Genomic DNA, 26783 nt, shown 5'->3' on the forward strand with positions numbered 1-26783 from the left:
CGTCTCTTGGATCTTCCGACCACTCTGTTGTATCAATTAAGATAAAAATGAAATGTAATAAATCCCCAGACGTACCTCTTCATCGTACAGTATATCGATACACTAAGGCTGACTGGGATAGCTTCCGTACATTTATATCTGATCTACCTCTGCATTCCATGTTTAAAAAGGATGTGTCCTCTATAGTATTAGACCTAACTGGATGGTTAATTGTAGGTATTGACCATTTCATACCCTCTAAAAAGTTTCAGCAAAAACCTAACAGCCAGCCATGGTTCTCTCCAGAATGTGCTGCTGCCATTGCGCACAGAAATTACTTTTTCCACTGCTTCAAACGTAATAGATGTATGGAAACTAAAGCCGTTTTCAGGACTGCCAGCAACCATTGTAAGAAAGTAATAAGGAATGCAAGAGAGTTGTATGCTCAATCTGTTAAGTCCAAAGTAGCTGAGCAGCGGCTTGGTTCCCACAAGTTTTGGCAAATAGCAAACAGAATCCTGAACAGAAGCGTGTGCTCCATCCCAACTATTATCAATGGACCTGAGGTAATCTCGTCAGCATCAGACAAAGCCAAACTCTTTGTCAAGAACTTTGCAGCTAATTCTACCCTTTGCGACCAAGACCGCCAACCCCCAATATTTCCTCCTGTATCAGAAAACACGCTATGTGATATACGTATATCTGTACGTGATGTTGCGAAGCTAATCAAAAACCCTGATTCGAGTAAAGCAACTGGCCCTGATGGTAGTCCAATTATAGTACTCAAAAAACTTCAACCTGAATTAGCGCCCATACTTACAAAACTGTTTAAACGTTGTCTTAAGGAGAATAGTTTCACATCTCCCTGGAAAATCTCATCAGTATGCCCTGTATTTAAGAATTCAGGTGATCGCTCATCCCCCTCTCAGTATACGCCAATAAGTCTCCTGTGCGTCATGAGTAAGTTGCTAGAATCTGTGTTAAATGCAGAAGTAATCAAACATCTCAACAAAAATAACCTTCTTAGTGACACTCAATATGGTTTCCGTTCTGCTAGATCTACAGCAGATGTCCTTACAGTTATATCGCATAGGATTAGCAAATCTCTCGACGGTGGCAATCTTTCTAGGGCAATTGCTCTTGACATATCTAAAGCCTTTGATAGGGTATGGCATAAAGGTTTACTTCATAAGATCGCTAGCTATGGTATAGCTGGAAAAGTCTTCTCAATTATTAAATCATTTCTTTCTGATAGGTTCATAAGAGTAGTAGTTGAGGGCCAAAAATCAGAAGCTCACAGTATTAATGCCGGTGTCCCTCAGGGATCCATCCTGGGCCCAACTCTTTTCCTGATCTACGTTAATGATCTTCCAAATCATATCCTTACATCATTTGTAGACATTTATGCTGACGACACTACCATTTATGGTAGCACATCTAAGACAGTAAACGACCAAGTTCTCTTCAATTCTCTCTCCTCTGATCTTGAGCACGTAGTACAATGGGGAAAGGAGTGGCTGGTTACTTTTAATGCATCTAAAACCAAGCTTCTCTCTTTACATCATCAACATTCTAATCCACATTTGTCATCAATTGAAATGAATGGCTCTCGTCTTCAGGAGGCCTCAAGTTTTGACAAGCTTCTGGGCTTGACCATTACTCCTGATCTTAAATGGAACACGTATATCAAATCTGTTGCCAAGGCCGCTGGAAAAATGGTGGGATCTTTCTATCGATCCAGTAGATATCTCACTGCTGATGCTATTCTCTACCTATTTAAGAGCCAGGTACGTCCAAGGATGGAATACTGTTGCCACATCTGGGCAGGAGCTGCTAGAAAGGACTTGTCCTGCCTTGATAGAGTTCAAAATAGACTTTGTAGCCTCGTAGGAGATGTCCTTTTCTCCTCCTTGCAACCTCTATCTCACAGAAGAGATGTTGCGAGTTTGTCTCTGATGTATCGTTATTTTCATGGAAACTGTTCAACTGAGCTTCAATCTATGGTCCCCCCTCGCCAAACTTTCACAAGAAACACTCGTCTAGCTGTAAACACTATCAATAATTTCCCCCATTCTTTATCTGTGCCTAAACCTAAACGTAGATTCCATGAACAAAGCTTCTTTCTTAGAACTGCACGCCTGTGGAATTGTCTTCCGTTTTCCTGCTTTCCGGCTGACTACAATATGGATGTGTGCAAGTCTAAAGTAAATAAGTTCTTGATGAGCCGTACCATATAAGTTATTAAATTTACCAAATTTTCATTACTAATGATTACTATATTGACCAATTTCTACTGTACACTCTTTAACCCTTATCCTTGAGTGGCCTCTGGGCCTTGATAATGTGGTGATGCCTTTGTAAAAAAAAAAAAAATTAACGTTAGGATATGCATCTAAACCGTTTTCTTTACACATATATTTTAACTTTCGTTTAGATGGGTTGAGCTCATATTGATTGTTTGAACGTCAAATCATTTTTTATATCCAGCCGGGCAACAAGGGGACACAGTACATGGTAGCAAACAAATAAATGTTGACATTCCGATATTCTATTTTTCTCTGATACACTCATAACGATTGGAGGTACAAAATTGCAATTGATTAAGCAACGGTTCTCTATATAAATGATTGAACATTGTTTTTATATGATTTAATTGTATGCATTAGTATTTGTTAAAGGCAATATTTTTAATAAAAGGAGATTTATGGTATACAAAAGAATTATACCTGGTAAATAATGAAATAGAAAAGTATCCGTGGTATATAGGTCTTTAAAAATGAGCGCTATATAGAAATCCAATTTGTTGTTCATATTCGGCAATTTTAACTGTAACCATCCAATTAAATCGCTGTATAAATACAAAGCATGAGCTTAAGGGAGCGATCCGTATTTTTTAGCGAAAAGATAAGAAGTGAAATGCAATATCACGAAATAAAAATATAAGCAATGATGTTCATTTATCCGATGAAAAAGACGTCCCGGTGTTGATAGTGTTTGTGTTATTTGAGGGTGAGTAGAATTACTCCTAATCCCTATATGTATGATGCGTATGTCAGATATAATGTAGTGAATTGTGAATTAAAATGAAAATGACTGATGATTACTGAACTCACGCAAAAATTACTGGCAGAATTTGTTACCAAATCGGATGCCTATATAGCGCTTATATTTAAAGATCTATAATTTTAAGTTTGATAGGAAATATCACGTTTACTTTGTTATGTATGGTAACGTTATGTATGATAAAGTTATGTATGATAAAGTTATGTATGATAAAGTTTACTATAAAATGGTATCATTAGTTAATTCAGTTGTGATGAATAGAATACTTTTAATTTCTTTTAACTATTTAAAACATGATTATAAATAAAGGTGATTATATATCACCATACTTACTAAATGTGGTACAGTCCAGTAAAGTATGTGAAACGCTGTTCTAGATTGTTTTTTGTGTGGATGCATGGGTGTTATATGAAGATTTTGAATTGTGAAATAATTCAACATCATTGACATAAAACGGACGAACAAAATTTAAATATGTTGCTGAATGGTATAATAACGTTAAATAAAAATTCAACTATATTATTCAAATGACACTTTAAGAATGCAATAAATCACGGCCAGAGAAAGAACAAAGGTTGTGACTGCGGTAAAATTTCAAGAACTGTATAAGTCGTGTTAGGAAATCTATCAGTCTAACACATGTGACTTACCCTACATCTTGTTTTCTTAATATCTTAATAAGACAACAAGCATACTAAGGTACAATTAAATTCTGGAATTGTGTTGAAAAATGATTTAATTATCTTATTAACTGCAATTTGAAATGTGTTAAACAAGCCACTCGTCTCCGTTAGCTGTCTATTTCGATCGCATCACTGGCCCTTATATTTCTAATGAGCAGTTAGAGAAAAGGAGACTGTTTTTTTTTCTGGTGCGTAAGCATCAAATATAATACGCTCTGAATTTTTCTAACATCGGAAATATCTGATGAATATAATTCTAAATTGATAAATTTTAAAATAAGTAAATTCACGCGAGTGAAATAAGTTTCGCTTATTTGCATAATATTTACTTGTAAGTTGAAGAGTCTATTTCTTCAAACTTTAGTAAAACAAATGGTATTTATGTTCAAATCGGTTCAATATAAAAAAATAAAACATAAAATGTTCGTTTTAATTATTTTAACTTATATATTTAGCTGATAAGCTGTTTACGCTAATAAAAAAGAATATCGTATTAAGCAATCGAGGAATTTGTAGTAGTTATAAAAGTACTAGTAATAATAAGAAGAAGAAGAAGAAGAAGAAAAAGAAGAAGAAGAAGAATATGCAGAAAATTGCATCTTGAACATCGAACTATTGAGACAACACCATCTTGAACATACGCACAAATGGCATAAGCACAAACTGGTAGCAGTACTTGAAAGCGGAAGCCATAAAATCCTGTGGGGCATGGACGTACGAACTAATAAAACCATCAAAATAAGAGCATCAGGTTTTATAATAGTTCAAAAGAAGAAAAAAATATACTACATCGTCGGTTTCGTTGTTTCTACAGACTACTGGGTGACTACCAAGGAGACAGAGAAGAGAAACAAATATAGCGAGCTGGTCAAAGAGCTGAAAGGCATATGGAGGTCAGAAAAAGACAAGATACCACCAATAATTGTAGCAGTGGTATGAACAACTTCGAAAAACATCGACAAATAAAAGGAGAGGGAGATTGCTCTAAAGATACAAGTGAAAGTAATAATAAATGCGACTTAAACATTAAGGAAAATTATGTAATATGTAAACTAATTCACATGAGCTACGAGTGCCATCCGTAGATTTGACACAGAAACGGAAGTATACGGGAAAGATAGAGAAATATTAAATAGAACCAAGAAAACTGAAACCGTGTAATCGTAAATTAACGAATAAAAAAAAGCGTTGGCATGATAAATGCCATACATAGAGGTCGATGTGGATGGAAAGCCTGAGGAAGAAAACCACTGACCAGATCTCCAATAAATGAGGGCAAAGAATATCGAGAGAATTGAGAGGCTTATTGAGAACTAAATTTCAGTGATTACTAAGGAGCATTGTCATCGAGCAGTCAATGGCATGTAACTGTTGCGATGATGCAAATTCAGTTTATCGAAAGAGCCGCAGTGTATAGCGCATCCGGGGAGACTTGTTGTCACACTAACTCAATAGTACATTACTGGTTGTTGTCAGAGAGCAATTTCTGTTGACGACATTCGTAAGAAGTCTTTGTGGGTACACATGATATTAACAATGAGAAGAAAGATAATAATAATAATAATAAGAAGAAGAAGAAGAAGAAGAAGAAAGATGATAATAAAAAGAATGAAAGTAATATAGCATCACAGAGATCAATTTTTTAGTTATAATTTATATCACAGCTTGCGATTTTCTAATGCAACGTAAAGTAAATATTGATAGCGGTTGTTCGGTGTGATTCCTTATAGAATCAGATGCGTGCTAACTTTCGATGACTTTATATGACATGTAACGAAAATGACGTTATTTTTCTATTGTAGGGATCCTCTTATAAGCAATACACATTTTCCAATAAGTGAGAACTGCTGGAAAACGTGATTCCTTTCTAAGTTTTAATTTCCTGCTCCCCCCCCATTTGTAAATTTGTGAATCTGATTAACTTCGCTTCACCTCAATGTCGGACTATATTCTGATTTTTTAATTCTTTTTTTTAATTTCCTTCTACACATTATCGACATAAAAACGATATTTAAATTTTATTAACCCAATCACATATTTTAATTTTAGAACACAGACATGTTATTTTTTACAAATAAATAAAATATTTTAATTTTATTCAACATCTCACATTTTAATGCCCATTAATTCTTTGGATTTCTTTCAAAATCTCATTAATTTTCACAATTCTCTTTTTGTTTTATTTTTTTTCAGTGGCGAACGCTTTGATACGAACGAGACAATTACTCGATGCTGTGTTGGATTGAGTATAGATCTATTGAAAATCCTCAGTAATCGGATCGGATTTGAGTATGAACTCTTTGAAGTCGAGGATCGAATTTGGGGTTCACGGGTCAGTTGTTTACGTTTTCTGTAATTATTTTATTTTGGGGTTATTTACTTTGTTTCTCTGTTATGTACAACTCTAAAGCACGAGTCTGTTATGCGAAAATGATCCAAATGAACTGCATGAAAATGTGCAAAGTAACGCATGAGTTGTCTCAACTTGATCAACTACATTTTCTATAATGTAACCAATCGGTAATCGCGAATTTTGTTGAATTTTGCCGAGTAATTTAAGAATATGTTTAGATATTTGTGGAGATTTTCAATCTTATCATTTTGCCCATCTAGTTGAAAGTGATGGGTACCCTAACGCACTTAATAACTCTAATAAAGCTTTAATATGATGTCACCTGTACCTTCTTTATATAAATAAGTATTCATTTTAAAGCTTGATGGTCATTAAGAAAATTCTTTTCACGGATATTTTATATAAATGCAATTTTGAATTCGGAGAGCATTTTAGAAGTGTACATAACAAATCAAATTTATTTCGACCTCGTCATTTTTTTATCGTTTATGTTCGTATTAATTCAGCAAAGTTACTAATGTTAATGAAGTATATACGAGCGGGGATTCGAAAAATAAGAATAAAATGATTAACGAACAAACAAAGGAATACTTTCGTAACAAAAGAACGAACTAACAGAATAACGCACCAAACAAAAGCAAACTAAACTGTAACTAACGGAAAAATAATAAAATAATACACTCAAAAAACAACTCACTACTAGAATTACAACTCGCACACTAGTAGAATAATAGAGCAGGTAAAGCTAACAACTGTCTACTATAGCAAGAGAATCTTTACTATTATATAAAAGGAACTTGGAGTTCATTCCCTATAAATTCTAAAACGGCTGGGCCAATTTTTATAAAATTTCATACGAAGGTAATTCATTTGCCTGACGATGTTCTAAGATAAGTTTTGTATCGTTGTATCGTCCATAATATCGATAATCGATATTATCGATAATCGATAATATCGATAATCGATAATAGAAATAATCTGATTAAAGAATAAACCAGCGATGTTGACCAACTTAACACAGCCTAATATCACAAGTACATTTTAGAAGTTTTTTTTTTATCACATAAGCCGAAAGGCTAAACATATGAAATAAACAGGTTCTTTGATATGAGAAGTGTGTGTTCGTAACGAATGCTTCTGTACAAAGCAGAATTGCACCATAATACAAGGGATTTTCATTTTAAACTAACATTCTAGCCATTCTCATTGCAGAAGCAGTAAGGCTAGACATATAAACTCAGCAGTTTGAAATGTTTATTTTTGGAAAACAATTGAACAACGGCACTTGATTATTGAATTTTCAGCTTTAAATTATTTCATTATTCATAAAAAAAAACGATTAAAAAAATAAAAGTAGGTTTTCTACGGTGCAATGTAGATACAATGTATTGTGAACTTAGTCAATGCAGAATGGCATGTGAAGCTTCCTCCTGGTTCACCCTGATAGGCCCCCATTAGTGTAGGCAATCAATTGATTTGATTGAAAAATAAGCAATTGCACCGATGTCGAAGATAATAAAAATATAAGAGTGTGAAACATCCGTTGATTATCATTCAGTTCCGAGCAACGTCGAGTCTCCCTGCTTGTAACTGGATAAATTATAACAAATCAACAGTGTCAAATACAAAATTTCTATTTCGATTAACAGAGTGGGCAAAAACATTATATATTCTGCAATAATAACAGACAAAGTATATAACCACATGCATATTAGAAAATAGTCATATAGTTAATTCTCAATAATAAAAGAAAAACAAAGATTTTACAAGCTACTTTTATAGATAGTCACACCCTTATTTCTTTGTGAGAGTTATTTTTTTATTTAGCATAGTCATATTATTAATAACTTAGTATATAGTAAATGAATCTATTTAATCCTTAATTTATTTCAGAATATAAGTTTGAATATGAATCGAAAATTTATTTTGATAAAGGATGGTAATTTATAAAATTATTTTTTAATGTTTACATATACAATTACGTTTTATAAAACACTTATCACACATTTTTAATGTATAAATATACACTTACGTTTTATAAAACACTTATAAAACATTTTAATGCATTAATATACACTTACTTTTTTAATGTGGGTAAATTCTTATTTTCTTTTACGTGCCTTGAAAAAAGGATGTAACAACTAAATTGTAAAAGAGTTATATTGTTAATAACACATCATTTATATTATTAGTATTTTATTTTATTCCCCTTTAACACTATTATAATTCACTTTTCTATATTTATAATTTTGTTTTATAAGTGGCAAACCGACGTAGGAAATAAAAATCAAGACAAACCTAATGCTTTCTGGCGCAAGAGCGTAATGCTTATTAAGTCATAATAGATTCAACTTAATGGGAAGTTTCTATAATTTTTTTTCACTTATTTTCACCATTTATTTACCAATGCTGGTTGGGGCCGGACAAAACCTCCAGCAAAATCGACCCGAAAAAACTCTATGTAGTTTAAAGAATAGATAAACGCCCCACAACAAAATAAACTAATCAAATAAAAAATTATTTCATATGTTACGTAATATTTTGTTATAACTGATGTTTAACAGTATTTTCTCGAAAAATATATAGAAATTTTTCGAAAACCTTGGCGTACTTATTTGACAGATTAGCAAGTAAATTCATGTAAAGATCAGTGTCTTTGTGTTTATATGTAAATACAATAAATTAAAATCAGATTTTGTAATGTTGTTATAATCTATAGATTTTAGTTGTAGTGATTGTATCATAACAATATATATTGTTCATAAGTATAACGAATGGAAAATATCTTTCAAAAAATTAAAAATATCCTTTTCAGAACGAAAGTAATGTTAAATTACCCAAAAATTATCCATTTTTTTTTTATTCCGTACTCTATTCAATCTTTTTCTAGACTAATGTAGAATTGTTTCAACGTGTGATTGATTATTCTATTTAATTTCCTTTCTTAAATCGCTAAAACTGAGAAAAATAAATCAATATTAATTTGAAACTTAGTTATCCAGAAAAATAAAAAAAATTAATTTCCTTATCTAGAAGCGATTTTCTTTTGTTATTTTATTTGCAGCAACCTAACGGTGAATGGAATGGCTTGGTTCGATCTATCCTTGATAATAAGGCTGACTTTATCATGACTTCGATGAAAATAACACCCGAACGGAACGAAGCCGTGGATTTTACGGTCCCATTCTTAGAGACTGGCATTACCATCATCGTTGCCATCAGGGAAGGTGCTGTATCACCGACAGCCTTTCTAGGTAAGACCGAAATGAGAATCAACATAATGTTTTTCTCTTTGACTTTTTATTTACTTACTTCTTATTGAAGACCAGTGTCGGTCGAATATAAAAGGAGAACTCGATTGAGACGATAAAAAATATAAAGTTATCTAATGCAAAACATTCAATTAAAATTTTGAATATAGTTTCATTGCATATTTAGTTGTGTTGCAGTGCTATATTTTGAATAATACCAAAAGATGAAAAGTAAATTTAGTACACGTTAATCGTATCTTTACATGTTGATTATGTTTTGCGTGTTGCATCAATGATTAGATACAGTGAATAATATAAGTATTATCGATGTTTACAGAAATATTATGAATCAAACTTTATGAAACAACGACGTGCATATAGTCGAATATATTTTGTTTAGTATATGTACACTCATACACACACACCATTAATTGTAACATTGACGGATTTCGTAATTTCCATTCATATAATTATTTGCAAGCATACAAGATGGTAGGTGTGCGAAAATCACAAGAAAAACCCATATTCCAAAACCTGACTTAACAAATATGCGCACTCTTAGATTTAACTTCTGCTATCCGAGACAATAACAATGTAAATCATGTTAACGTTTACTTTTCTCCCCTTGAATAAGAGATTTTTTTTTTATTTTAAGGAAATTCACCTACCATCTTGTTTGATACACTAAGTTGGTAAATAAATATATATAATTGAAAACTATGAAAATTAATTCAATATTGTCGCAATTTTCTTACGTCATAAATTGTTTTTTAGAGACTACATTGTCATAGCCTTCAATCACGGCCACTATTATTCACCCATACTAACACAAACACACACACCATAACACAAACACACACATATATGGGTGTGTGCATATATATATATATATATATATATATATATATATATATATGTATTATATCTATTTGAATGAATATTCTGATATAAATATAGATAATTTAAAAAATTGCAAAATAATAATGGTTCGACAAGGAATACAAAAATTTAAAGTATTTTCTTAAATCCATAGATGTTCAATAAATAACTAATATAATAAGAGCACATTTTTTAGCAAAATAATTTGTATAGAGTCACAAAATCTGCTATTTAACAAATATATTGATAAACGAAAAAGCTTGTAAGCAAGCATGAAAATCAGGAAAGAAATCAAGATTAAAAAGGTATATTCTATGATTTTGTTAGGTTAAATGAAGAAATACAAATGCACAATCGTATAATGCAAGTTGAACAGATATGCTTATATGTGTATGTGTAAATGTATATATGTATAACTACAGCATATATGAAAGGTGTATTGATATGATGTCTGTGTACATATAAGATTTGCATATGTGAGTATATATATGAATTGAAACGTGAGGACATTTATATCTTACTTAACAACAACAATTAATATTAACAATAGGCTTCACAGCTGCTTAATTAATTAAATTAAGGCCAAAATGGTTATAACTAGTAAAATTATCAAGCAATGGAAAATACAAGGATCAAAATACTAGGTCAATGCTGTTCATTAATTCAATTATATAGAAAATAAAAATAAATATATCTTCTCACAATTTGACACCTGAAGAAGTCTTCAACATTACCCTAAATTTATCTAGAAATATACTGATATTTCCAACTATGAAATCAATTTTTCTCACTGTTGAACATCATTTTAATCGATAATAATATTATTCTTAGCCAAACTAAACAAACCGTTTGTTTTTCAATTTTTAGTTGAACTTGTGGGATCATTTTTATATGCTCTCACATATATATTTATAATACAGATATCGGTATGGGAAGAGTGAAAACTTCAGAATATTATGCATATGCTAATGAAAAATAGACATAGACCAGATGGAGTAGCAATCATGAATTCACTTTATATAGGGACTTGAAGTAACAAATGCACACAACCCATATTTAAATCATATACACTTGTGCCAAACTTCAATCAATGCAATAAATCATAAAACATAGTTCCATACAACGTAAGTCATAATGATGATAAAGACGACATAATAATAATAATAATAATAATAATAATAATAATAGTAATAATAATAATAATAATAATAATAACTGAAAAAACATACAAAAAAATATAATCTGGTTTACACCGTCATATTGTCAGAAACTTAAAACTATAAATAGTAGTAAAATGCAACAAATGCTACATTAATAACAAGAATGCGTGTATTAAAAGTAGTATTCAGCCAAACTTTAAAAATACTCCCCCCTCACCCAAAAGAGAACAAAATTAATAACGAAGAGAAAATCGTTAACTGTTAAACTAGTAAATTTTGTCCACTAGGAAATAACTGCATCTAAAAGCACTGTTTGCTAAGCTACAATATTCGCCGAGGAAAGTTAGAATAATATGATGCGCTTGGTGGATATGATATCCTAAAAAAACAGGTATTAATGCCTTAAAAGAACATTCAATAATAATGAAAACGTTGACTCAAAAAAGCCTTAGGAGTCCAATAGTATTAACTGAAAGTGGACGCTCGCTAATAATAGATTAAAGAAGTAGAAGGATAAACCCGCAAATCTAGATATAAGATTGCTCGAGTAGAGGTTGCTTGATTGTTTCATATTCTAAAAGATATAGTTTCAATTTCTAAAATCCTACTAAATTGTGGACGTGAATAGCAATCAACTTTATTTTAGCAAATCAATACATCAGAAAACATAAGTAAATAAAGAAAACTAAACTAAACTAAAATCTTAAACAACATTTACAAATGAATTATCACTCACTCCCTCTCTTTCTCTCTCTCTCTCTCTATATATATATATATATATGTGTGTGTGTGTGTGTGTGTGTTTGTGTGTGTTGTGTGTGTGTAGTGATATGCAAATTAAGTATAATTTACATATGAACAGATAGCTCATATTCATAAACTCACACCAACTAAAACAGGTGGTTGGTCAACGCTTGCTTTGCATTATACACATATCATTTACGTCGACAGAATACTGTCTGGTTTTGAAGACCTGGAATATATAGATACGTGGATTCGTTGCTTCGCTGAAGCAAAAAGTTGAAAGACAACAAAAACCGAGGAGATGAGAATGAAATCACCGACTTGTGCATGGCTAACGCTGGTTGTGAAGCAATTATGAAGTTTGCTACAATGGTTTACCCTCGAGAACTAGAAGAAATGACTTTTGAAGGTTATCAAGGAAAACATGAAGCCAAAGAAAATACTGGTGATTTTAGAAAGACCAAGTTTATAGCAATGAAGCAGGAAGTGGATGAATCGAGAGTAAAATATTTACACCGGTTAAGAAGTGCGAGTAAATATTGTGAATTTGAAAAACTAGGAACAGAAAAGACAACAGAAGAAAAGTTAATTCAACTAAGATTAATTGAAGGTATGCATAATTTGGTACATAGATATAACCTAATGGAAAAGTTACAACTTACAAACATGTCTTTGAATGTGTCTAGAATTTATACAAGAGAACGGATAAATACATGCCTACAACAAAAAAAAACTCTAACCAAGAAATAATGGCTGACACATATACAGTTTAAACGAAAAGACAAAATTGTACGTACTATGGAACAATTCATGAAAGGAAAAACGAAAAATGCTCAGGGTTTGGAAAAACATGTTCAAAGTGTTTAAAAAAAGAATCATTTCAAAGAAGTATGCAAAACGAAAAATGTGGAAAGAATAGAGGATGAAAATAGACAAATTTTCAATGTAAAGAAGGATAATATACGAAATACTGGATCTAATAATGGAGATACAAAAATAAAAATTAAAATCAACAACTGTGTTGTTGAAATCCAAATAGATACTGGCAATGAAGTGACTATAATACCCATAAATTCGTGGGGAAAATGTGAAAACAGTTTTTTTTTAAACAAGCAACGTACAATCACGTCAATTTGATGGTTCGATTATAGCAATTATGGGTAACTTTGAGGATTCAATAGAACTAAAGGAAAATAGGAAATATTACCCATTAGAAATTGCTGCAAAACGCATGGACTATTGAGGAATAATGTATTAAAATCAACGAAGTTGATTAATGAGATAGAAATGAAAAAAAAAAACAGGAAAATTAAAAAGTTATGACGCTAGCCTGAAATTAAAAGAAAATGTTACTCTCTCTTACTACGAAGCGAGCGAAGTACCAGTGCATTTATTACCCTTAGTAATAGCTAAGTTGCGAAAGTTAATAAAAGAATATTTATTAGAACCTGCCCCTTCAGGAGGAAGTAAATGGGCATCACCCATTTTTATATTAAAAAATGACGGTGATTGAGAATGTTTGGAGATTATAAAATAAGGGTGAACCATAAAGTTTGCGCCGACTCGTACCCTATCCCGAATGTGGAAGTAGCTTTACATAAACTTGCCGGAATGAAAGTATTTTCGAAGATAGACCTAAAATCAGCTTACTAGCAAATTACCATAGATGAAAATCTTATAGAAGTGACGACCATAAACACACCTATAGATCTGTTAAGGTGGAAAAGGATGCCGTATGGAATAAAAACGGCAAGTGCAATTTCAAAAATCTATCGAAAAAATAATAGGAAATGTTGAAAATACCATCTGTTATCAAGACAATATATGTGTTGAAGATTTAAATTAAAGAAAAAACTAAAAATCTACTGAACCGGCTAAGAGACGTTGGCATGACAGTAAATACAAAAATGTGTGTAACCAACTGTAATGAAATATAATTTTTGGGTTACTCAATATTAAAGGAAGGGACCTATCCAGATGAAGCGCTAATAGAGAAAATTTTAAAAGGGGCTACACCAAAAAATAAAAAAAAGGTAAAGTCTTTCTTGGGTTTGGTAATTTTTTTATAAAAAATATGCACCAAAATATAATGAGTTAACAGAACCATTAGCAAATAATTAAAGAAAAAATGCGGAATTCATCTGGTTATAACACTTACAGAAAGCCTTTGAAAACTTGAAACAGATTCTGGCGAAAAAGCTAATAGTACAAGGTTTTGACTCAAAGAAGGACATAACTCTGATACTGACGCTAGTGAGCATTCCGTATCCGGTATTTTGTCACAAGATGGTCATCCCGTTAGGTACTTATCGATGAGATTAGCGCCGACTGAACTGAAATTCTAACATAGAAAGGGAGGCACTAGCCATAGTGTGGACAGCGGATAGAGCAAGACATTTCTTGATGGGGAAAAATTATTATTGAAAAGTGATCAAAGACCACTGGAAATTATTTTTAACCCAAGAAAAGAACTATCGAAAGTTACAACGCCCAGAATATTATGTTGGGCGATCAAACTGATGGCATTCGACTTTGACATTGTTGCAGAGAATACGATACCGTACGTTGATGCTTTAGATTGAGGTTTTATAGAGAGGATAAGAAAAAAAAACGACCAGAAATTTGAAGACACATTCCTGCACCTTCTAGAAACCGATGTAATCTGAAGATGAAATGGCTACTGAAACTACAAATGAACTAGTGTTAAACAGAATAGTGTTGAGGATAAAAGAGAATTGATGGAGAAATGTTTCAATGGTTGAAAGACCATTCAAATAAATAAGACATAAATTGACTATAGAAAACTGAGTAATATGCAATGGGGACTTCATAATTCCCCCAGAAACAGAACAGACAGATTATAAAAAGTGTGCATGATGACGTACATTGTGGAGTGGCAGCTACGCAAAGAAGATTAAAATTGGAAGCATGTTGGCCGAGGTACATAAGCGACGTAGAGAACTGCACAAATGCCAAGAATTTCAGGCAAAAGAAAATACATGTGTGACCCCGAGAAGCCGAACCGTGGAGCAGAGTACATATGGACCATGCCTATGTCAATGAGATAGGACTATTATTAATATTCATAGACGCATATTCAGATTAGCCTTAAGTGGTGAAAGTACCTGATGAAAAAGTACCACCGTCAAATAAATATTAAGATTAATATGTTCGAGAAATGGGATACCGAGGACATTGGTGACGGATAACACGCGGATGCTGATGTGCATGAATGGTTAAGAAAAATAGGATGCAAAACTTACAAGACCCCTTTCCACCACCCGGGATAGCGGAATGGATGGCCCAGGCGATGCAACAGAAGGAAAAAATCGATGTTTTTTTTTTTACCAAGAAATAGAACAATTCCGCATGCAGGTAGGCCAGAAAGTCATCTGCCTTAATAGGCAAACAATTAAGATCCATTTAGACTATGTATCATATGCCACAAATCAAAAGTTATGGTACAAAAGAAATAGGAATACGGAAACCGAAACAGCAGAATCTATAATCCAGAAAGGACATAATACTGCAATTATAGGGAGAGACGTGATAGATCTAGATCTCCAAAGGAAAGGAGGATGATAAAGACAGATGTTCAGGAGGGCACGGGAAGAGGTATAAGAAGTACTCGCGGCATAAAGCCCCTACGTTTTAGGGAGATATAGTGAGAGGCAAATTAAGTATAATTTACATATGAGCAGATAGTTCATATTTATAAACTGACACCAACTAGAACAGGTGGTTGTTGAACGCTCGCTTAGCGTTATACACAACATATCAATGTATATATTAAATTATTATAGATATGCACGTGTTTAAATATAGGTAGCTGTTAATTCAGCGTATTTGATTCACGAATGCGGCGCGCCACCTCTTTACAAGTAAAACAAAAGAAACAGACATTAAGGTCAACCGAATGTTTCCGTGAGAGAAAACGTAATTGTACCATCACATGAGGGAATAACATTCGAATCTGCTTGTTAAGCTTGCTAGATTAAACACCATGTAGATATATAAAAACAATCAATAACTTGAATTTCGTGCACTTAATAAACATATTCCCCACAAGCATAAAATACGCACGGCTCTTTGTTAAGCTAAGGGTTAGAATTAATATTTATGGTAAGATATATATATATATATATATATATGTATATATATATATATATTGTAATAGCCTAATACTTAGCGGTATTAACGTCTTGAGCAGTTATAGTAATTTCTGAAAATTTATCTTTAATATTATATATATATATATATATATGCATATATATATATATATATATATATATATATATATATATATAAAGTACAATTACATTTACAAAAATGATGAAAGTTGGTAAAACTAAAATATGTTATAAATATTTAAAAAAATAATATTTATAAATTAATCTCAACCAGATGTAAAAGCTCGATAAAACCAAATAGGAGACAGAGCTTATGATAAGACCAAATAGTTAATAAAACATGTGAAAAAACACTTTGGAAAAGAGTTAAAACATATTTAATCTGAAAAGGAAACACTTAATAAGTGGGTAGCGTTAATCCGCAGAGTTTCGAAGAAATACTTTCCTTCTCATCCGAGGGTAGAAATTAGCAAAATGCGGGATCGGATTTTGCATACAAAAGTATTTGATGAAACTGTATGTAAATCAAAGATCTTACTTGATAACAGAAAGTGAAACAGAGGGAATATAGTGAAGAAAAACGTGATTTCACGTGAATGGATAGTATGGTGAAAGGTAAATTGTCTTATGATGGTAACATCCAGAAATGTAAATCCAAGAAAGTCAATTAAATTTCCATTCGCACAAGTAAAATCCAAGGAAATCACGTAATTGGAAGATGGTCCAAAATAAGCAAAAATGCCGAAATCCATGGAATAATTCCCAAATATGTACAAAGAAAAGGGGGAAACATTCCGATAATATTAATAAAAGAAGAAAAATTATTTTTCTTTTATTAATATTATCAGAATTTACTTACTTGCAGTTTGATCAAATACTTTTGTATGCAAAATCCGAACCCGCATTTTGATAATTCCCACCCTCTGATGAGAAGGAAAGTTTTTTCTTCGAAACTCCGCGGATTAAGGACTACCCACTTATATAGTGTTTCACTTTCAGATTTAATATATTTTTAACTCTTTTTCAAAGTGTTTTTAACATGTTTTATTAACTATTTACTCTTATATATATATGCATGTATATATATGTATATATATATATATATAGAGAGAGAGAGAGAGAGAGAGAGAGAGAGAGAGATTATTCATTTACTTGAAATGTACTCAGTTTGTATATACCAACCGTAGTCAATGAAAAAATCGTTCTCATAAATACTAATTTTTACAATGAAATTTCTTAATATAAATTTTGTTTATTTGGGGAAAACTCGAAGCTCAATGCATGCCTTTTTGTTAGGTTACAGAGCATATATTATATAATATAATAAGTCTGCAAGTTCCAAATATCAAATTTTTTCAGTTGGTCATTTATTATTTTCCAAAAGGTATCCATTACAATATTGTTTCGTATTGCGACTAACAAGTCTGCAAACATCTGTTATTGCAACATATTTACTCACGTATGTATCATATATTTACCTTAAAAAATTTAAAAAAACAGCCATTTTGGACAGCTTACATGTTTAGTTGCAATACGAAAGAATATTGAGGAATTATTATATTACACTAAACACACACACAAATATATATATATATGCATATATATATATATATATATATATATATATATATATGCGAGTGTGTTTTAGGTGTGAGTAGGTGCACGTTATTTAGATGGATAGAAGAAAATATTTCAGAAAATTGTAAAACATTTCTTGCCAAAGCTGATGCTGTCATGCTCCAAACAAGCAACAGTTTCTATTTTACCAATTCTCAGAAACATTATTTTAAATCCAACTTTTCATAGATCATTCAGTAATAATTTGCTGTAAATAGAGAAAAAGTATCGATGAGAGATCTGTCAAAAATATCAATCGACATCGTGATTTGATTGAAAAATCGATATTTAGCCACATACAATCACTGATTGCATCGAAAGTTGTGTACAAAGACAAAGAGTGAGATAGACAGGGAGGTAGAAGGCACTGAGAGAGACGAAACAAAACGCTTCAAGAATTTCTATTTGCCTGGAAACGAAGAATCGATTGTAACAGTTGAAACAAAATGTCGGATTTGATTTCACGTCATTTACGATTGGAAAATTATTTAATGTTAAAAGTGGGGAAAATATTAATGAATGAAATCGCAGAGATTGCATTAGGAAGTGAAACAAAACTAAAACAAATAAAACATTTTATATTTTCAATGAAGTTTTCTTTGAAAACGTAAAAAGAAACTTTAAAAAGATGAAAAACATCTTCTTTTTTGGGAAGTTCTCCTCCAAAGCGTAGACTTAATGTAATGAAGTGAGACAAAAAGGCGGTGAAATGCAGTGAAAAAACTAGAGACGTGTTAAATACATGGATAGGTGGAAGGTAACCTACATAGCATAGAATGATTGATACATATTAATAAATTGCAATCTATCGATTCATCTGTCTTTCTATCTATCTCTCTTCCCCTCTGTAAATAAATAAATATATATATATATATATATATATATATATATATATATATCGAGAAACAGAGGAAGACAGGCAGAAGAAAAAGAGGGAGGGAAACGGAGAATAGGAGGAGGTAAGTGGGTAAAAGATCTAAAAATGTACGTATCACTGTGCGTAAATGTGCCTTCGGAATTACATATAGATTTACTTTTGCATGTGACAGGTTATGATTAACAAATTCCAGCCTGTATATGTAACATAGTTGGGGCGTTCTTCTATTGCAGCAATGCATCCGGTTTGTCGCCAATCATCTGGTTGAATATTTGTAGTCGCTATGAGGTTGTAGCTACCGAACTTTCTCGCTTTTCCTCGCTCTATCGTTGTCTACTCCTTTCCAATAACAACTTTTATAAATGTTATTCATAAATCAACTTAACCAATGCAATTTTGCTTTTTACGTCACGTTGGGGTTGTATTTTCCCCTATGGAATGAATGTGACGCATAAAACACTCACACTTAATAAATATGTTAAAGGGGTCGCAGCTATCAAAATTCCATTTTTTTTCCTTTTCTCTCTCACTGTTTTTGTTGAAACTACGTAAGCTAAACAGCGTCCTGTGATTGTGACGTCACTAGCATATGTAGCTATTACGACTTCTACTCGAAAAATTTTATTCTACTAATTTTAAAAAATTTATATACAAACGAGCGGGAAGGGGGGGTCCGACTGTGCCCGGGCGTATAAACACTTAAATATATGTTAATTTGTCCAGATTTCGTATATATTATTTGAAATAACGACTCTACAGTCGTGATTTCAAAAGTAAAAAAAAAGTATTTTTTTACATAGGCGTCACCACTTATCAAGACCGATAGGTCACTCAAGGATAAGTGTTAAAGAGTGTAGAGTAGTCAAAAGGACAATGTAGTAATCAATAGTAATGAAAGTTCGGTAAATTTTTTAATTTAAGTGGAACGGCTCATCAGAAACTTGTTCACGTTGGACTTGAAGACAACCATATTATAGACAGCTGGAAAGCAGGAAAACGGAAGACAATTCCATAGGCGTGCATTTCTAAGAAAGAAGCTTTGATCATGGAATCTGTTTAGGTTTAGGTACAGATAAAGAGTGGGGAAAATTATTGATAATGTTTTCAGCTAGTCTAGTGTTTCTTGTGAAAGTTTGGCGAGGGGAGACCATAGATTGAAGCTCAGTTGAACACTTTCCATGAAAATAACGATAAAGCAGAGAAAAACTCGCAACGTCTCTTCCGTGAGATAGAGGTTGCAGCGAAGAGAAAAGGACATCTCCCACCAGGCCACGAAGTCTATTTTGAACCCTATCAAGGCAGGACAAGTCTTTTCTAGCAGCTCCTGCCCATATGTGGTAACAGTATTCCATCCTTGGACGTATCTGGCTCTTATATAGATAGAGAATTGCATCAGCAGTGAGATATCTACTGGATCGATAGAAGGATCCGACCATTTTTCCAGCGGCCTTGGCAACTGATTTTATGTACGTATTCCATTTATTTGGGCGCAATTAGCTAGAATCAAAACAAAAACTGCTGTATGCAACGTTGGTGATGTTACCACTGTCCCAACGTGACTCACATGTGAATAGGTTAACAATTAAAAGCTAAAAATAAACCGAAATTAATGTACAACATGTATAACGATTTCTTTTAAATTTACATCATCTTGACCCCTTAAAAAAACTATTTTAACCAAGTCATAAAAAATGGTCAGTAAAAATACCAATCCTTTGAGGTCTCTAGCGCCATTCTGCGACTTCTAGTTTCGGAGAAAAGGGAGTTTGAAAATCTGGAGGACAGACAGACATATATATAGCATTTTGTATATTAGACTAGCAGGGGGCGACTTTGCATCCCAGTAAAATACGCTGCATATTATAATTAAATTTGTCTACATTTCGTATATATATATATATATATATATATATATATATATATATATATATATATATTTTAAATTACTAACTAGCTCTACCTACGTATTGAGCACTTTTGAAATAAATACTAAAAGTTTACGCATAAATCTTTACTTTCGTATAAATTTATGTGAGTAAATGAAGTAGTTATATATATATATATATATATATATATATATATATTTGAATAAGGGAGTAGTCACCAACAATGTGTATTTTTTAACATTATTTTATTATTCCGTGTCTTGGTTTTTCATTGAGAATTATGTTTGGATCATTGTAATAATGTTTTTAAGTCATTGAAATCGTTTTTACGCGCGTTTCAGACGTTCTGTGATGCGTCCTCGTCAGAAATTATTTTTTAAATGTGTTGGAGCTGTAAAAATGTCGATTTTCGTAGTTAATTTGAAGTTTTTCCAAGAGGTGGAGGCTTTAAATATACCTCTTTCTTTCGTTGGAATTTCTTAACCCATGTTATATATATATATATATATATATATATATATATATATATATATATATATATATATATATATAGAGAGAGAGAGAGAGAGAGAGAGAGAGAAAGAGAGAGTTGCGATTTCAAAATCGCAAAATAAAGTATTTAGGTGCCATCAGCTAGAATCGAAGCCGAAGGCAAAACTATAGCACTCAAAGCTGGTGACGTTACAACTATATTAACATAACAGGCATATTTGTATATAATTATTGAGGCTTAGCAGAAGGTTAGGCTAAAAAACTCGGAACAGAATAAGGCAAATTACAAATGAGACAACTATATACAAATAGTTACACACATATTTTATACATATGCTTATACTATGCTGACGGTGATGATTTTTCAGGTCATAAAAGATCTGTAAAGATGATCGCCGAGTTTTGTAGGCATCAGCAGTAAGAGCTGGAAAAAAAGAAAACTATTAATAGATTAATAAATATAGGTTTATCAAGTTGATATAACTTATTGTTGGATGGTTTAGAATATGGGAAACTGTAATAAACGTCACTAATGGGCACATACTTTTTGTGTGAGTAAATATTCTACAACAAATCAACGGAGCCATTTAGTTCGATTCTTGAAATACAAGAAAAACAACGAATTATCAATAAATTAAAAAAAATATTAAACGCGGACTGAGATTGAATGAAATGTCTCCTTCATAATTCCCAGATAGTTTCCAACTACAACATAAAACATCTGAGGAAGATAAGAGAATACAACAACCAGAATATTTTTATAATGTGAGAAATGAATATTAAAGTTTAAAATTAAGCGAATGATATAAATAAGAACAGTATCAAATCTCAAAATCGGAAAAACATCTAAAAGGAAAATGAACAAATTTGTCAAAATAAAGTAACACGTTCAAAGACCAAATTACAAAAATATATACGAATAATCAAGTCTATAATGAAATAGACCAACGTACATATGCATATACATAGTTTAGACGAGCATAAGCACAAATGTGAAGACGCATGTATGCACGCACATGCGGATTGATAGTTAGAAAATACAAGCGTAAATGCATTAATAATACACATGTATACAACTGTGTATGCACTATTTAGAGACAACTTAGCAAATATGTAGATGTAGGCATTCAGACACACATATACGTATATATATATATATATATATATATATATATATATGTGTGTGTGTGTATATATATATATATATACATGCATATCAAACTAAGTAGTCATACGTTTTGCTTAGATGTGGCACGAGATAACTAACATTAAAAGTAAAATGGCAAATTATATTCACATCAAACGTCGTTACAACATAGAATGATACTAGAATTTTTCTGTTAATTTTCGAAAAGCCAACTCTTTCGATTGACTTCTATAAAATTTGTTTTTTCTTCACCAAAGTTGTTTCCATTTTCGACATCAGAATATTAAGTCAGTAACAAACAAAAAATAACTAGTTTTAGTTGCATCTGTTGAATCAACGCGATTATGCATGGCAAGCTTTGATGAAGGTAAGCGGGAAGAAACAACAGTGATACACTTTAGGTCGACAAACTGGATAAATGCTATGCCAAAAGAAAGTGTGACAGATCAGCCATTCGACTGAGTATTACAATATAAACGCTGGACGCATTTGATTATCCAATATGTGCCTTAAACAGTTTGACATCACAAGTACGTTTGAAAATGATATTGCCACAGAAGGGGCCGGCATATACAATCAACTGTAGGTGTTTCGATAAGATTGAGACGCGTTCGAAATATATGTTATTTTTTTAACACGATTGAATCATGATAATTAACTTTGTCTTTTTAAACTTTAATTCAGTCTATTATATAAAATCATTTAAGAAAAGCAGCAGTAGATTCTCTACAATGCAATGTATTTTGTAACAAATCACTGCAATGAGACACGTGAATCTTTTTCCGCGTTTAATTTGGTTGCTCTCTGATAGAGCAGGCAATTAATTAATGCAATTAATTAATGTAATTAATTAATGTAATTAAAAATAGCCGATTCCAATGATTTCGCTGATGATAGTTGAAGTATCGAGCATACGTTGATACTCATTTAATCCCGGGCAACATTGAGATGTATTATTAGTATATATATATATATATATATATATATATATATATATATATATATATATATATATATATATATATATCGAAAGATAGAGACGAAAATGCAAGGGGAATCACAGAGGATTGTCATATGAATATATGTTTTCTTCGAAAGTAGCAGATTATTGATACATTTTGGTATGGTTAGGATTATTCTTTTTTATGTGTTCCCCAATTTGCCATTCTATACGATCCTGTATGAACCGATATGACCCGCTCTTCCATTTGATTTATTTCATATCCGCTAAGATATAAACCAGATATTGTAAACGTTCTCATTCGAAATTTGGTATTTTCCAGCCGAGTTAGCCGGTTTTTAACATTTCCCCCCAAATAGACAATTATGTCCATTTACCAAATTTAAATTCTTCATGACCAGATTTTGTTACAAGAGTGTCGTGGATTACTTTGTGTATAGATGTTCTTTATTATATAAGTGCTCTGTGACTAGAACGCCGGCACCCAAAAAGGATCGATGATAAAACCCTGTCCATTTGGTCAGTTAAAAGGTCGCTTTCACTCTTGCGGATTAAAATGACATACAACCATCGAATGCAAGATGAGGCGGGCTTTATTGCAATGCCGTCGTCACGATTATTTGCCAAATACGTTTACCAAATACGTGCCACCCGGATTCCAACCGACGTAATGGATTTCGATGTTTTATTTTGTTTTATTTTTATTGTTACCTCGCTCTCACTATCACTGTCCTATAGTTTCAGATTATGGTCGGACAGATTCTCTTTCACTACTCTCAACCCCATGTCACCGGTAAATTATGTCCAATAACATAAGTAAAGGCAATATAAGCTTTTATTCAAAACAAGAACATAGAATAGCGGATGTTAACGAAAACAACGGATGCGTTCAGTTTAGCAAGATGAAATCTGATTACAGGGTGATTATCCTGGATTATACAGACGCATACACAATCTGTTTACATAGATATGCTAGTTTCCATTTAAGTTAAAGTGATATTGTTCGCTAAAAATTCAAAACGTTCAGGTTTTTGTATCGGAAAATATATTAATAACTGAAGAGTCTCATTTAAAATATATTTCACTGCTACAATCAGATTTGTGTTTGTATTCTATAAACGCTAATCTCTAATAGCATGGTATTGAATCTCCCTATTTCTAGCAACACTGATGATTTTTAGGTATGAAAAAGCAGATGCCTGTTCGTGTCTATATATTTATTTTTACTTGACGTTATTATATCGGCACCGTGCACATGTCATTTATTCTTGAATGTTTTAAATGTTGGAAGAAAAAGCAGGTGGAACCAAATAAATATACGTTGAGGAAAGTGATGTACGAAATGGAAAAATAAAAATAATTAAAATAAAGCAAGAGGAGAGTGAAAGAGGTTATATATATATATATATATATATATATATATATATATATATATATATATATATATATATATATATATATGGGGGTGTATTGCGTCTCAAAATAACCCATATATTTGGATGAAATTTATAAAATTTTGAGATTTATTCGTTTTGCTAAGATTATATTATATATCAAATTGTATTGTTCGGCACGCTTTTGTATTAAGTGATCAAGCTACATCATGTCAGCTTAAAGTCGATCTGCATAATTGTTGTATCTGGGTAACATGTGTTTTAGATTTAATATATTTTAAATATTTATGATCTATTTGCTGTAAGACATCACAAACTGCACATGGCCGAATATCATTTTAATGATGGCATTGTTAATTCTCTGACGTTCCAACAAGACGAGGCGTCATGCGTAGTTGAACACTTAAAATTATTTTCATGTGGGTTCATCCAAGCAAAAATCTATCAGTAAAAACTCTTAAAACTGAACTCAAATAACGCATAAATCCAATGGTTTAAGTAAAACTAGTACTTCTTGTTAATGTTGTAAGTGCTCTCCAATGTATGCCCCCTTGCCAAACTTTCACAAAAAATACTCAACTATCCACAACCAATATATACGAATACCCCACTTTTAATCTGTGTCCAAATCTAAACGCAGATGTTATCAACAGAGCTTCTTTCCTATATCTTTGAATATCCTTTCCGCTGGCGTAATTCTTGGCAAATGACAATATGGTATCCTTTTAGTCAAATGCAAACACGTTCTTGTACCTTTCCTCTAAAATTATTTAATTCTACCCAATTCTTGCCATTAACGGTTACTACACTACTGTCTAACATTCATTAACCCTTATCCTCGGGTGGCCTTCGAGCCTTGATAAGTGGTGACCTCTTGTAATTAAAGCGTAGATTTTTAACTCGTCGTGGCTCAGAGAACACACACGTAGAATAAATTTGTTTAGTTATTTATCTGTGATTCAAATTATGCTGGAAAGTGGCATTACAATAAAAGGCAATAAAATTTCGTGCATGGAATAATGGTATGATATTAATAAAGTTAACATATTTTAAGAAGCTGTGTTAGAAAACGGTTGATTTCATCAGCATACATTGGCAGTGTTGGGATATCCTGTACATACACACACACACACACACATATATATATATATATATATATATATATATATATATATATATATATGTCTGCCTATGCCTTTGTAATAAAAAAAACAATCGCATTGAGAGAAAAAATATCGGCGAAAAAAGAAGTGATTGGAGGTATGCAGGTGCAAAAATATCCTGATCGGTTTCCAAGACAAGTAAAAACTGCAAAAAAAAACAACAAAGAAAAGTTTAATTTTTCAAATATAAAAATTATCAAATAAAATTAATAATGTTTAACAATGTTTTTAAATTTTATTTTTATTAGTTTCAATTTTAGTGAGCATTCTATTTGCCAGAAATTTAATGGCGTTAATTGATCCCAAAGCTGATATAATATTCATTAGAATACACATACACGTACAAACACCACACACATATACGCACATATATATAAGTATATATTTTTTAGTATGACTATATATGCTTATATGCATATATTTATATATCTAATAATGTACATTTACGTACAAATACCGCATTAACTAGACGCTTAATCAATATATTTAGAAATAAAATTCTATCCATGTCAAAAACTATAATTGTATTAACAAGAATGTATACGAGCTTAATTCAATGTTTTGATAAGTCCAAAACACTGACTGTAGAATACGAAACATTCGGTAAATCGAAGGTATCGATGGATGATCATGCTAGTTACTTGTCTTCTGTGGGAAAGAGGCTATAGAGAAAAGAAACGATTAACGACGCTTGTTCGACCAGAAGAAAAAATATCATACAATAATAGAAATTAAACATTGTTCAGATACACACAACTGCACACGACGACTAAAATTACCAGAATCCATGCTTATAAAAAAACTCCAGCCCTTTTAGTTGCGTGCAAGCTCTATAAGTCACTCCGTCGGTCCGTCTGTCCGTCGGTCTGTGGGTCGGCCTGTCGGTCTGTTCGTCACACTTTTGTGCTTGGACTTTTGGCCATAATCAAAGTGTAGTATCTGTTCCGGTAGATACTGCAAGCAAAGACCATATGTAGGAGCAACCCCACATATAAGACCTTGGT

General features: G+C 32.0%; 1 protein-coding gene across 1 annotated transcript in view; it reads left to right on the forward strand.

The window, feature by feature from the left end:
- LOC145241463 (glutamate receptor ionotropic, NMDA 2B-like) overlaps positions 1-26783 on the forward strand; it is an 849005-nt gene that overhangs the window by 636366 nt on the left and 185856 nt on the right. The window contains exons 9-10 of the mRNA XM_080104443.1: positions 5919-6057; positions 9143-9332. Coding sequence (XP_079960569.1) covers positions 5919-6057; positions 9143-9332 — 329 coding nt within the window. The remainder of the gene's footprint in view (positions 1-5918; positions 6058-9142; positions 9333-26783) is intronic.

The sequence above is a fragment of the Euprymna scolopes genome, chromosome 20 (genome assembly GCF_053919585.1).
Source record: "Euprymna scolopes isolate OS-2025 chromosome 20, ASM5391958v1, whole genome shotgun sequence".
In the NCBI taxonomy this organism is placed as follows: Eukaryota; Metazoa; Mollusca; class Cephalopoda; order Sepiida; family Sepiolidae; genus Euprymna; species Euprymna scolopes.